This window comes from Colletotrichum chrysophilum (genome assembly GCF_026319265.1).
Source record: "Colletotrichum chrysophilum strain AFK26 chromosome Unknown scaffold_4, whole genome shotgun sequence".
Lineage (NCBI taxonomy): Eukaryota > Fungi > Ascomycota > Sordariomycetes > Glomerellales > Glomerellaceae > Colletotrichum > Colletotrichum chrysophilum.
This window is the reverse complement of record NW_026517291.1, coordinates 504,327-517,471: the sequence shown is the minus strand read 5'-3', so window position 1 is coordinate 517,471 and position 13,145 is coordinate 504,327. Positions and strand designations below refer to the sequence as shown.

The 13,145-nt window shown below is 52.6% G+C and overlaps 3 protein-coding genes across 3 annotated transcripts; 2 read left to right on the top strand and 1 right to left on the bottom strand.

Annotated features, from left to right (window-relative positions):
• Window positions 1-57: 57 nt before the first annotated feature.
• Window positions 58-1,764, top strand: COL26b_001033 (uncharacterized protein; the record flags this gene model as incomplete). The annotated part of the gene is made up of 1 exon (XM_053173993.1): window positions 58-1,764. The coding sequence occupies one exon, from the start codon at window positions 58-60 to the stop codon at window positions 1,762-1,764; it is 1,707 nt and encodes a 568-aa protein (XP_053042110.1).
• A 6,524-nt stretch (window positions 1,765-8,288) lies between these two features.
• On the top strand, window positions 8,289-8,872 carry COL26b_001032 (uncharacterized protein; the record flags this gene model as incomplete). The annotated part of the gene is made up of 2 exons (XM_053173992.1): window positions 8,289-8,581; window positions 8,665-8,872. 2 exons carry the CDS (start codon window positions 8,289-8,291, stop codon window positions 8,870-8,872), a joined length of 501 nt encoding a protein of 166 aa, XP_053042109.1.
• A 207-nt stretch (window positions 8,873-9,079) lies between these two features.
• On the bottom strand, window positions 9,080-12,698 carry COL26b_001031 (uncharacterized protein; the record flags this gene model as incomplete). Its single annotated transcript, XM_053173991.1, has 2 exons — window positions 9,080-12,398; window positions 12,451-12,698. 2 exons carry the CDS (start codon window positions 12,696-12,698, stop codon window positions 9,080-9,082), a joined length of 3,567 nt encoding a protein of 1,188 aa, XP_053042108.1.
• Window positions 12,699-13,145: the final 447 nt, after the last annotated feature.

The window sequence follows — 13,145 nt, the reverse complement described above, 5'->3', positions numbered from 1 at the left end:
CCTTTCCGTTTTCCACTTCTCAAACACGCATCCCATTCCGTCTGCGATACCGACAAGATGCCCAAAGTTTGTGGAAATCGCAACCTTTTTTCTGCGAAAGCCGCCTCTTTACCACTACCAGGACCGCCAACCCTACCGGACTCATTTACGGGATTTCCATCTGTCGTTGAATCCATAGCCCAGCTACCTACCGAGCTGGCTGATGAGATCTTCTCACACCTATCTACCCGCCATCTCAAAAACCTACGTCTCGCTTACGTCAAGTTCTCTAAGGATGTGCGTCCTTACTTCCGTTTCGAGCGAGTCTTCATCTCGGCCAATCCTCGCAACATTGAGGTTTTCCGAGCGGTCGCAGAACACGAAACGTTCCGACATGCCGTTCGTGAGATCGTGTGGGATGATGCTCGCTTGCTGGAGGCTGAGGATTATGAAGATAGATTCGAAGATATTCGTCTCGACGGCGAGGAGTCTTTTGACGAAGAATCAGACGACCCCGTAGAAAGCGTGCCTTGGTTTTACGTACGAGCGTGCGAGAACAATATCGAGGATCTACAGACACTAGGTCACGCCGATTTCGAAACCCTGCCGCAACATATCGAAACCGCGAAGCAAGTCCACGCGCAGCTGCCCGCGGATGTAGCATACGCCTACTATCAAGGTCTCCTCCAACAGCAGAGGGATGCCCTAGCTTCAGGAACCGACATCGCCGCTTTAAGATGGGCATTAGACGGCGATATGTTTCCCAACCTACAAAAGATCACCTTAACCCCCCTCGCGCATGGCGTCCTCTTCACGCCTCTGTACCCTACACCCATGATTCGGAAATTTCCACACGGCTTCAACTACCCGATCCCCCGCGGCTGGCCCGCATCGCCCGATCCTTGGACAATGGGCGCCGAGAGCTGGGACAGCGAGGATGTCAAGAACAGGTGGCGTGGCTTCCGCCTCGTGACTGCACTCTTGGCGCAACAGACGCGAGCCAAGGTCCCGGAACTCGTTATCGAGGGCAATCAGATCGGGTCAGGCCTGACAGCTGACATCTTCTCGAGAGACGAAACGTGCAAAGAGTATGACGATCTCTTCGCGTTGGTCCATAAGTCGGGGTTCTCCGCGCTCACATTGCATCTAATGACGGGTGGCCAGGAATGGAAAAGCTATCATGCCTTCCGCAACGATCGTCTTCGGAAGCTGTTGTCTGCGAATCTTCAAAAGGTCACATTGGAGTTGGACCAGGACCGTAATTACGATTTCCAAGAAGGTTGGGGTAATGCAGGTCGCCCAGATCTCTTCGTCCCGCTGCGCTCCGTCTTCCCGGTCGAGTCGTGGACGCAATTGACACACTTTGGACTATCATCTTTCCTCGTCAAACAACAGGATCTCCTCGATTTCCTAAGGGCGCTTCCGAAAACGCTTCAATCTCTCGAGCTGAGTTCTCTCTGGTTCATGAAGAATTGCGGAAGTTTTAGGGGTCTGCTTGAGGGTATCCGAGACGAGCTTGGCTGGCGCGGGAGATCCGTTCGACCTCGTATTTCCGTCCGAGTTGACTCGGACGCCCATGTCGTGGCGCGGAAAGTGTGGCTTGATAACGAGGTAGGGGATTTTATCTATGGCAACGGCGAAAACCCCTTCCCAAGAGATTTCACGGGCTACGGGCTTCAAAGGGGCGTCGGTATAGAGAAAGATGCGTTCGAGCCGAGATTTGAGCGGCCGTATGCCTCGCGTGACAAGATGGTTGCTTTGGGGCACTGGCGGTCCAATGTGTAGGGGTACTGATACTCTCTGAGGGTATCTTATGAAATAATGAGAGCTCTTGAGCAATGTGTCTATCTAGATTTCTATATCATAGTGAACTAAATAGCGTCACGAATCAACGATATAGTGGCAAGCGATATTTTCAGCTTCCCTAGCATTCTTGAGTTTCGACCTTCGTCAAGGTTCGCTTTCAGATCATGTTAAATCGCTCTTTAGGGTTAATATGCTAGATTGTGGAGAATGAAATAATTTGTATCGAATGTAAGAAAGAGATAGATCAATCATTCTGTTCACAAACGGCTCTTCAGGTCTTTAGCAGATCGAGCTGAGAATCGGTGTTGCTCCGAGTCTCCAGGATGGCACTGCATCTCGTATAGTGCTCTCATTGTAGTACTGGCTGCTCATGCCTCATGCATACCCAGCGAGTTACTGATCGTGACGACCGTCAAATGTATTACTGCATCAAAATTCGGAATTCTATGAGTCAATCTGCCTTTGAATAGCGAAGCACAGGACTACGGAAGGAATGCGTGCAACCTACTGCCTACATATATTTACATAGTGGCTGGGTCTTCTTGAACAGCTGTAATATTTTGTCGACATCCGCTCTAGTGCATGCATGGATTCCGCGTTTTTCTCCGTTGCGAACGAGTACTCAATTTCATGAACACCATCACTGCATGGATCAATGTCGTCTGCAGCCCCGGTGAATCAGGGAATTCATCAGAGCCACTTTCGTCCTGAATACGCTTCAACTTGGATTGTTCCCTGTGTCAATACGAAGCTTCGACGCACTCCACCCTCATCGACTATACCGACAGAAGTAGAGAAATAGGACTTGCATTGAGTGAACATCATCATCTTGCGAACGCTCATCTCGCAGGGTGGAGGCTATACACTTCCCAGAGCTTCGTCATGCAACCTATTTAAAGCCAGCCGCATAAGAACCCTTCAAAGGATCGAGCTGAAAGGACTGAGCCACATTAAGCATTTGAGACATATCTGCCCAACGCATGCCGTCATTGTATGACAAGCTTGGTTATCGTAGTCAGGCAACCAATCATGATGATACTTCCTCCAACATCATGCCCACACGAAGACGCTTGGCAGTTGGTCAGCCAACTACATTTGGACTTATTGCAGAGCTGAGAATACTTTGTTGGCCAACCTTGGTGGCAGATGACTTGCAGCGGGCGGTGGCACTCCTGTTGGATGGTATCGATCAGGCTGTCGAGGAAGCGAATCAGTCATGTATATAGACAACGTTCGTTATCGGCTCTTACAAGCAGGTTTCTCCAACGGCTTGACCTCAGGTCTCTCAGCTCCACCATGGCGTCTCTGGCTCTAACCGATCAAGTCCATGGACAAGATATTTCATCTGCTCGATCTTTTCCCTCACGTCCGCCATCATACGATGGCGAAGACTCCCGCGAGAGTTTTATGCATGCACTGAGAGCTGAGCAGGAAGCAGCTCTGGCTGCCGATGCCGAGTCAACACAATCAAACCGACCCTCGACGACCAAAAAGACCGCATGGGAAAAAAGCCGTGAAATGATTCCCTCGGGCGAATACCATTGGGCTCTTGAAATAGGGGCGATAATAATCAGCATCTCCTCTCTGGTTGCCATACTTGTCCTTTTACCCATCTTTGAGAACCGACCATTGGCTTCGTGGCCGTTGCCGGTGTCCCTCAACGCTATCATCTCGGTTCTTGGAGCTACTCCCCGAGCATCACTGGCTTTTGCCATCAGTGCGTGTATCAGTCAGGGAAAGTGGAACTGGTTCCGCCAAAGAAACGACAATATTATGGTGTTTGATCGCTTCGAGGAGGCCAGTCGTGGGCCATGGGGAAGCCTCCGCCTGCTATAGTGGACCAAACTTAGGTATGTCTTTTGATTCCTCATAAACTTCAAGCACCATGAGCCTGACACAAGTGAAAAGACATTGGACGGCCGTTGGAGCCCTTTCGGCCGTCGTTCTCGTCGGGTTCGAGCCGTTCCTGCAAGCGGTTATAACATTTTCTGGAGAAGAGGTTGAGTTTGCAGGGTCAGAAAACTCCACCAGTATCGGAAAAACCGTAACTCTGGATTCTGGTACGTTCACGGAGATTTCAGAGGGTCCCGTATTTGTAGAGCCCCTGCCAGAGCCATGGGGACAAATTGGCGGAGCTCCATTTCGGTGGGATTACGATTTCGGTGCGCTTGCGGCTGTCTGGGAGGGCTTCTCCGATCTCAACACGGCAGAAAACCTCAAACCAGAGTTCCGCTGTTCGACAGGCAACTGCACTTGGCCTTCGTATGCGTCGATAGCCACTTGCAGCTCCTGCAAAGACGTATCGAGTCACATCACCACGTCCAGCGGCATTGCGGATGTCACTGACGGCACGCTCATCACCGTTTATCATGACAATCATTCGAACATGCAGATAGTAAATCTGACATTCGACTATACTCGGCATGAGTTGAAGAGTCAGAATTTGTCAATATCGAATTTCAACGGGCTCGCTACGAAAAAGCACACCAACGCGCAGTCACCGACTGGGAAAAAACAGCGCGTACTTGACTGCGAGAGCAATAAACAATCCTGGGCGAACTATCGCGTTCCAGGATTCCAAGACTCTGATCACAGCCATCTCCATGCTTAAAGCAAGCCAAAATTACCGCAACAGGGAACAAAATTGGGAGGACAGTACCGTCACCGCGGAGGAGTGCGCCTTATATTTCTGTACTAACGTGTACCGATCCGCCATCGAGCAGGGCAGGCTGAACGAAACAATCTTGGGCTCATATACGTTCCGAGACATGGACTCTTACGCCATCGTCAACCAACCTGACGAAAAGTCGAAAGTCTACGATAAGTATGTTAACTACACTCTGCTATCCCCCTTTCCACGTTCCGACCTCTACCTCGTGTTACCTAAAGAGGAGTTCTCTTCCAAAACTGGAATTAGCGTGACCAACGACTTACGGTTCCGTATCACGTTCAAAACTACGAGCCTCCTGCGCTGGATCTCAGGCGCGTTCTCCCGAACTGATTTAGAATGGAGCAAACAACTGAACTTCCCGGTAATACAGCGGGTGAAACGGAACAACCGTTCGTCATCAACAGATTAGGTGCTTCTACCAACCTTACAAAAACATTTGAAACCGTGGCGGCCAGTCTGACAAAATGGATGCGCAACCGCTCGTTGCAGACAGAACCTTTCGTCGGGGCGAGAAAAGAGTGGGTTGTTCGGATCCGGGTCAACTGGTCCTTTCTGATCCTGCCCATTGGATCGCTCCTGGGAGGCTGCATCTTTTGTCTCATGTCCATCTTCGAGACTCGGGGACTCGGGCTACCGGCGTGGCGGGGAAGTTCTCTGGCAACTCTGGCCCATGGTCTCGACGTGGAGGCGAGAGCGCTGTTGAGAGAAGCGCGTGATGGGGAACAGATCGCAACCCAGGCGAGAGGTCTGGACGTGAGATTTGGGGACTCGGATGGGGGTCCAGATCTGGTTCATGTTACGAAGGAAGCGTCCAGAATTCAACATGAAGTTTGAAGGGTCATACATACGTACAACGGCCTTTCATGCTTGTTAGAGACCGCCAGTGCAGTTTGGATGCAGGAGTTGGGGTTAGCTTAGAAATGGTAGTTCGCCAGACCTGAACTCTGGTTTTTTTTTCTTTTTAATTCGTTAGCCATGATTGACGGCTCCATGGCCTGGCTGAATATGTTCTAGGTGCTCTGATAGTTCATATGTGGGACGATTCGTCCTCTTCCTGGGAGTAGACCAAGCCAACATAATTCAGATATCGTAGCAGAACATGAAGGTCGCCAGAAACAATCCACCCACCCCAGTCAATGGGTGTGGTAGAGTGCATGCAGAAAGCCTTGGTGGTGTCGCAAAGTCTGGAGAAGTCGATCGCGATTCTCATGGCCTAGCTCTGCATCTCAGGGGGACTCTTCTCAGAATCTAGGGCGATGGCGCACTAACACCTCCCAAGTGGACTGAGCTCAAGGACCCTGAAAAGTCCTAAAAATGGAAACAAGTCGATGATATTCAATCATCTCTCCCAAATCCAATCACGACGGACCACAAAACAGCCCAGGGCAAAACGTGGTGGAATGTCGTCGGTGGCGTGCAGGTTGCAACTCCAGGAGCGGAGGACCCAAATCCGGGTTCTCGCCCGTTGGGCCCCACAGCGATCGGCCTGCAGATCTCGGCCAGGGCCTGGCCAAGTCCTGCTCACAGCACGGAGCCGCGGAGCCAACCAGTGCAACCCGACCCCATACATGATTTCATTGAGCGTTCTGGGAGGTGAGCCTCAATCCTGCTTGTGTGCCAAGATTTTTGTTGATGGTCGTCAGATGCTGATAAAATGAGTGTGGCCTCCTTGAGCCCCTTGGGCTCTCCTTTATGATGGAAAGGCTCTCCACCCCGTGTTTGGGAAGAAGACCACCGCCATGTTCCATCATCTCTCGCTTTCTTGAACATCTTTTTTGTACCATATTTTATCCACTTACACTCGCTCAACATACACTCGCTACAAGCAACGAAGATGACGTCGAGAGATAGCATCGTATGGCTCCCAAAAGAGCTGTACAGTTCCGTCGAGAGATTCGCCGACCCAGAACATTTCATCTGGTGCCCCATGCCCTTCGACGACTCATTACCACTGGAACAAACGTCGTTTATCCATATGAAGGAGGAGGAAGAAGAGATTGACATCCGTGAGCCGGTAGTGGAACCCGTATCGAAGAACTATGATCGTAATCGAGATTCCGGCATCGATCTCAGCATGGACTATGAGGTTTCCCCGCCCCCGAGCGTGCATATACCAGACGAACCGACAGATCCATCAAGCTCAGAAAGCGAATCCGATAAAGATGTTCCTTCAAGGGAGCCCGCACAGGATGCGAGCCGAGGGAAGCGAAGGCAACGAAGACGACCGCCGATGAGGCACGATTCCCCCAAGCCAGAAGAGCCCAAGGGACCAACGGTTAGGGAGAGTCGAAGCTTTGCGGTGCATTTGGGATTAAATCTCAATGTTGAGGTGTCCCTGAAAGCAAGGGTGTACGGCGGATTGGAGCTAAGCATGCTGGTAAGTGGTTGACTGGCTTTGTCAACTGTAAGAAGGATTGCCGCTGATACCCTGCAAGTAACGAGTTATGAAAACGATAGATTCGACGAGACCACGAACGAAGAAAAGGAGAAAATGTAACAATAAGATGAGCCGGAAGAATCAAATGCTATGCTTCATTTCCCTCTAGACCTAATTCGTTGGCCAAACCATGAAGACCACGAAGTTTTCCGCTTGGAAAAAGGAAGAAACATCGTTGGAAGCTCTGGAAATGGTTTGGAGTGCATGGGAAAAGGGAGATCGGCAAGTGATGCCATCCCGAGAGGCATCTGCAACCGCCGCGATGAAGCTGCCAGACGGGACTCAGTCTGCGAGTTGAAAAAGACGAAAAGACCAACAAGCAACTCATAGACGTGCTGAGTTGAAGTCTGTGAATATCTTTTGATGAACCAACGAAGATCGTTCGGGGAAATTTGCAATGGAATCGAGAACATGGCATCGTGGCCGCTGGCTGGCTTGCCTGCAGGCTGCCCCTGCAGCCACAGACCGAGGAAACAATGATAGACAAATACAAGTCATCATGTCGCAGACGCAGGGTCGAGTCAACCGTTCCGTGGAACGTTATTGTACAACACGCAGATCACAGCGGCGTGGTGAAAAGAAACGTGCTGTCGCAGCCAAGAATGGGTGGTTGTTCCAATCAAGATTTGCACCTCGCTGCGATGTTCCCAGCAGAACCTAAAGACCCCCCAGGAACACTACCGGGGCACACAGACCGCCCGGCGAGTTCCCTCCTTCCTCATCCTGTTTGGGCCTAGACCGCTGCCACATCTCAGCTGTGGTGGGGTCTCGACGGGCTCCAACAGGCCTAGTCCCTGAGACGCCAGCGGCAGGCCTACAGCGGGCTCACAGGCGTGCATCCCGCTAGGCCCGTTCCTCTCGTTTATCAAGACGCCCGAAGGGCCTGGTGCGCATGGCTAAACCACCTCAGGCGCGCCATCGCGGCGCAGTGGTCGGGTGCATAATCTCCTTTTGGCGTCTCTGCTTTGCTGGCCGGCCGCTGTGTCCGACGCAAAGAAAAATTATTATTACTCCAATGGGCCGGCCGGCGGCTTTGCTAAGGTAGCTGAGGCGAGCTGCGACCTCAGCTTCTTCTCACCTCCCGTCTAGCCTCAGCTTGTTCCCTCCCTCTCTTCTCCTGAAGCTGCCCGACTTCTGCCAACGATATGCTCCCGTTATGAGAACGCGCCGTGCTTGCCGTGAGATTCCAGCCTGATCCCTTAAATCGTCCGCCGTCAGCAACATTGCGACTCCCGATTACGCCAGCGAGGCTTCCGTACCCAATCTCACGATCTTTATCTTCGCGATTGGGCGACACTTCGAGCTGCGATCCCGAGTCTTGAACGCCGACTTACCCGCCAGTCATTGCATCTCAAACTTGTGTCTCTCGTCGACAGACTTGCTTCCGAACTCAAAATGGCTCGCAACATGCTTATCCAGCTCATCGCCTCCTTCATCCTCCTCGCCCTGCTCTCCCCGCTGGCATCCGCGCAGTCCCTATCAATCTACCAGGACTCCGACAAGTACAAGTACCAGGGCTGCTTCAACGAGACCGTCGACCTGGCGGACACGGCCAAGGTGCGCGCCCTCGCCGATGGCGCGAGCAAGACATACCCCGTCGACGGCAACATGACAGTACCGATATGTCTCAGCTTCTGCAACAGCGGAACCGACACCCAGTACAAATACGCCGGTGTTGAGTATTCTCGGTGAGTCTGCGACACCCGTTCCCCAAATAAGGAGTCATCCCAGGCCTTCGAGCGCGCATTGCTGACCTGTGAATGTGTCGCAGCGAATGCTGGTGCTCCCAGAGGCTCTCCAGTCTGGCGACGAAGCTCGATGATACGGCGTGCAATACCCCTTGCGACGGAAACCGTGACGTCGCTTGTGGAGGCGCGTTGAAGTTGAGTGTCTACATGATGCAGAGCGACAGCGCTCGGGTTGCGGCGACGGCCTGGGGCTTGGTGCTTGCTGGCACACTGGCGGTTATGTCTATTTAAGAGTTTGACTGGATTTTGCTAAGCGCGTCTGATTTTTGGAAAAACTTCTTAGGAGATACCCCTAAGTTTGGACGGCAATGGTCTTTAATCTTTCTCAAGCAGCCGTGAATAGAATAACGATGACACTTGAACGATAAAATCTTTACAGTTTGTGCCTCCCAAACGCCACCCAATGGTATCCTGGCATCAATCGTGAATCATACAACTTCATAGCTTGAGGGGCCCCAAGCCCCTCCGCTCTACGGCCTTTTGGACCGCCGCCTTGTTATCCAAGACCGTCCTCCTCCAAGCCCGCTTCCCTCGCCCTTCCCTGCCGTCCTCCTCCACCAACCACTCGAGCCACTGAACCAATTTCGATGCCTTGTGCATGTCGCGCTCCTCAGCCACGACCTTGGCCAGATACTTCTCAAACATGACGACATCCTCCTGGTGTGGACCCTCCGCCCGAGTCCCGTCGTGCCAGGCCTCGATCATGTCCTTGATCTCCTGCACCGACTTCACCGCAGATCCCATGAAATTGACCTTTGGCGGCGGTGCAGGGAATTGAAGCTTGGTCTGTCCGCCGGGTAAGAAGTCGCTGGCCTCGGCTGGGAGGTGCTTCCGGGGCGCGTTGAAGTTGAGACCGGATTTCTGGGCGAGGCGTTTTCTCCGGTGGTCTTCGATGACTTCCCGGCGAACGTCTTCCGGCAACTCGGCCAGAAACTCCGGGTCCAGTTCCTCTGGCTCATCGTTCTGCGCTGCGGGGGCAGCCCCCTTGCTCGGCAGGAAACTTGTTTGCAGACGGTTTGCTGCGGCATCCTGTTGTCTTTCCCTTGCATTATTGAACAGGTTTCTCCCTCTCTTTGTTGGGGTGATGGCTTTCTTTGGCTGGATTATCCTGTCTTTGCGCGGTGATTGTGGTAACCGGGTTTGCGCGCTCTTCCGTCCGTACTGTGCGAGAACCTCCGCCTTCATATCCTCTGGCAGGGCATTGAACACCTCTGGGTCAACCTGAGATGGGATATCGTTTGGTATCGCAGGGCTCTGACTCCTTGACTTGGCTTTCGGCGATGCTGGTCTAGCTGCAGGCGGTGGCTTCTGGCCCCTCTGCAGCTTGGATCGGATATCGCTAGGCAGCTCAGCCAGCACAGCTGGGTCGACTTGCGATGGCAGGATGAACTGGGTACCCATGATGTTCAGTGGTGTGTTTGCTTTCTCATCCCTCTCACCAGCTCGCGCCAGTGCCAGTGCTGGATGCACTTTGGGTTTCCTTGGTGTCAAAGGATCGTCTGCAATAGGATCTTGTGCAACACTCCCCCGCGCCTGGGCTGTCTTCGGCTTTGAGGGGCTCTTTGAATCCTCAATGGGATCAACAGCACCCTTTTTAGACGAGTTGGCGCTATTGAAGGTTGGAAATGCAAGCCTGCGTTGACTGCTCTCAGGACCAGTTGGACCAGTCTTGATAGGTTCGAGTTTCGTCAACTGCACACCGAGACCTCGAAGGTCACCAGGACTGAACCTGTAAGATCGAAGGACCGAAACGGCTTCTTTCGCAATTGTTTCCGCGTTGTGGGTGGCGACACCAAACATCACACTCTTGCTGAAGCTGTCACATTTGCCGTGTCCCAAATGCTTTGCCGGGTCCAAGGGGGCATCTTGGGCCCGGCGCATGATCTTCATGGTGAACTGCTTTCCCTTGACCTGCTCGTTGAGCAGTCGACGCTCAAGCTCCTTGCAAAGATTCAGGACGAATTCTTCAGCTTCCTGCTGATTGATGAAGCGGATGCCCCAGTTGACCTCCGCTGAAACGGATTTTCTGGGGGGATGTTCTCCAACTTCAGCTCGGTCGATGCCACGGGCATACTCCCACAGCCTTTCGCCGGTCTTGGGTCCCAAAGAGGAAGACAGACGCTCCTTTGACACGTTTCGGATGTCTTTGACGTACTTGACTCCGATCTCCTCGAGTTTGCCGCCAAGACTGTATGCAACACCGGGAAGGTCCTTCGCTTCGATCTCTCCGATAATCTCGAGCATTTCCTCAGGCTTCATTAGGAATTGCCCGGCGGGTTTTGCTCGGCGCAGGGCGACCTTTGCTTGTAGGATATTTCCTCCAATGCCGACCGAGACAGCACATCCAGTAGATGCTTTGATCTTGTTGCGCAGATCGAGAGCAATTTGCTCCGCCTTGTCTTGCTCCCTCCAGATACTACCCTCGTCCACACCGGCACCTTCTGAACCAACGCTGGAGAGGACGATGGACGTGATATCAACAAGTGCTTCGTCAATACTGACGCTTTGAACGACTCCGCCAATGTCGAGAATGGCTTCGTAGAAGTGACGGCTGGCTTCTTCATAGGCAGGGAAATCATATGGCAGAACCTTGATGTCTGGACACAAATCCAGAGCCCGCTTCATCCACATGCCATTCTTTACACCGAACTTACGCGCCACGTAGTTGCAACTTGCAATTTCTGAGGCAGATCCACTGCTATGAGCGACCACGGTCGGCTTGTCGACGTACTCCGGGTTGCGCTTCAAGGAAACGGCGCAGAAGAAGCTGTCAAAGTCGACGTGCATGATGTACCGTCGAGATCCGGCCTTCCTCTTTATGGTTGAGGTGCCCTTTTCCTTGGCAAGCTTCTGCATCTTTGATTTCAATTCGGCCTTCCAGGTCGAAAGATGATGGAGCCGGCTCTCGGAGTAGAACTGCTTCAAAAAGTCCGGGTTCGCCGTTGAAGACTTCCACATTTTCGGGTCTGAGAGAAGCCAGGCATTATGTTCTTCGGAAGTCATGTTCTCAGGCATTTTGGAATTTCGTTTCATCTCCTCCTCGATCAGCGCAGGTGTGATCGTGTCTCTCCCATCGTCGATCTTGGGAGCTTCGGGGCTGGGCTGCTTAATCTTGGGTTCCCCAACAGCTTTGGGCTGCTCGTTAAGTTTCTGGTCCCTAGCAACATGCGGCTGCTTGGTATTGTGCTTCTCGGGTTTTGACAGCTCGGACTTGGGTGCTGGGCCCTCGGGAAGAATATCGACCATCAATTCGTCGATTTCCATGTCATCAAACTCTTCCACTTCTTCCTTCAGCTTAACCTTCTGAGCCGAGGGGAAAGGGATGGTTCCAGGGCTGTCAGAACTGCGAGCATGCTTGCGGGCAAGCGGCGATTCGGCGCGCTCAACAAATCGACTCAGTGAGGGGGTGGCAGGACTGGCAGCAGATGCTTTGAATTGACTTGTGTAGAAGCTGTTGTCCGTCTGCTCCCTGTATCCCTTCCTGGACTGAGGTGTTGCCTGACTGAGCTTGTTGGATTCATCAAACTTCAGAACTTTCTGACGAGGACCGTCGTTGTCCACTCGGTAATCGGACCAAGGCAGAAGTCGCCCGGCTCGAATAGAATCAGTGACCCAGGCGGGCTTCACCAGTCGGTATCTGCTGTAGTCCACAGACTTTTTGGGCGGCACAGAGGATGCGATGATGTGAGTGGCCATGGTCTTCGCGTCCAAGTACTGCAGGAAGCCTGCGCCATGCTGAACAAGCTCTCGATGAAGGCTACAAAATCACGGTCAGCCGCCGGCAGTCGCGTCTCATCCTTGGGACTTACATGTGAAGGGGAGGCTGCGTATAGCCCGTAACATGCGCAACGACACCCTTGAAGATTTGAGGTTTATCGCTTGAAGAGGCTCTCATGTCGGCATCCAGATTCTGTAGCTTGATCTTCTTTCTTCTGAAGTAATCGCCAAAGCCGCCAAAGGCGCTTGGCTCATACTCCTCGCCTCCTTCGTCGGTAAATTCATGACTTTCGATTCTTTTCCTCACTTGAGAGGAGTTTTTCTCGAGACGGCTCCCCATCTTGTTCGGTGGTCACGGTGCTTTCGTATAGATGGCGGATGTCTGGGATCACGGCCGATGACCCAAATGCTAGCGTTGCGATGAATCCCTCACACGAAATCCTGTCCAAATTATCGAGCGCATGATATCAAACATCTTCATCGAAGAGTAAGGATAGCTAGCGCCCGTGTGATACGGGGATCGAGACTGGGGCGCACAAGTGAGTTGGCGATGAGATGCTCTTGACGGAGCACCGGCGGCGTAGATGCCTGCGACGCGGATGACCGCGTAAAGTGGAATGGGGCCTTCACGCGTGTAAGTGCACGGCCCCTGTCTGTCAAGTTGCATGACTAATCTGTACCCGCCCAAAGTACGGGAACCTTTTTTTCGGCGTTAAGCACTTTGACTTACAAGAGCTCGTTGTTTCGCTTGTTTGCGACAACCTGCCGGACCCAACAACCGTCGAGG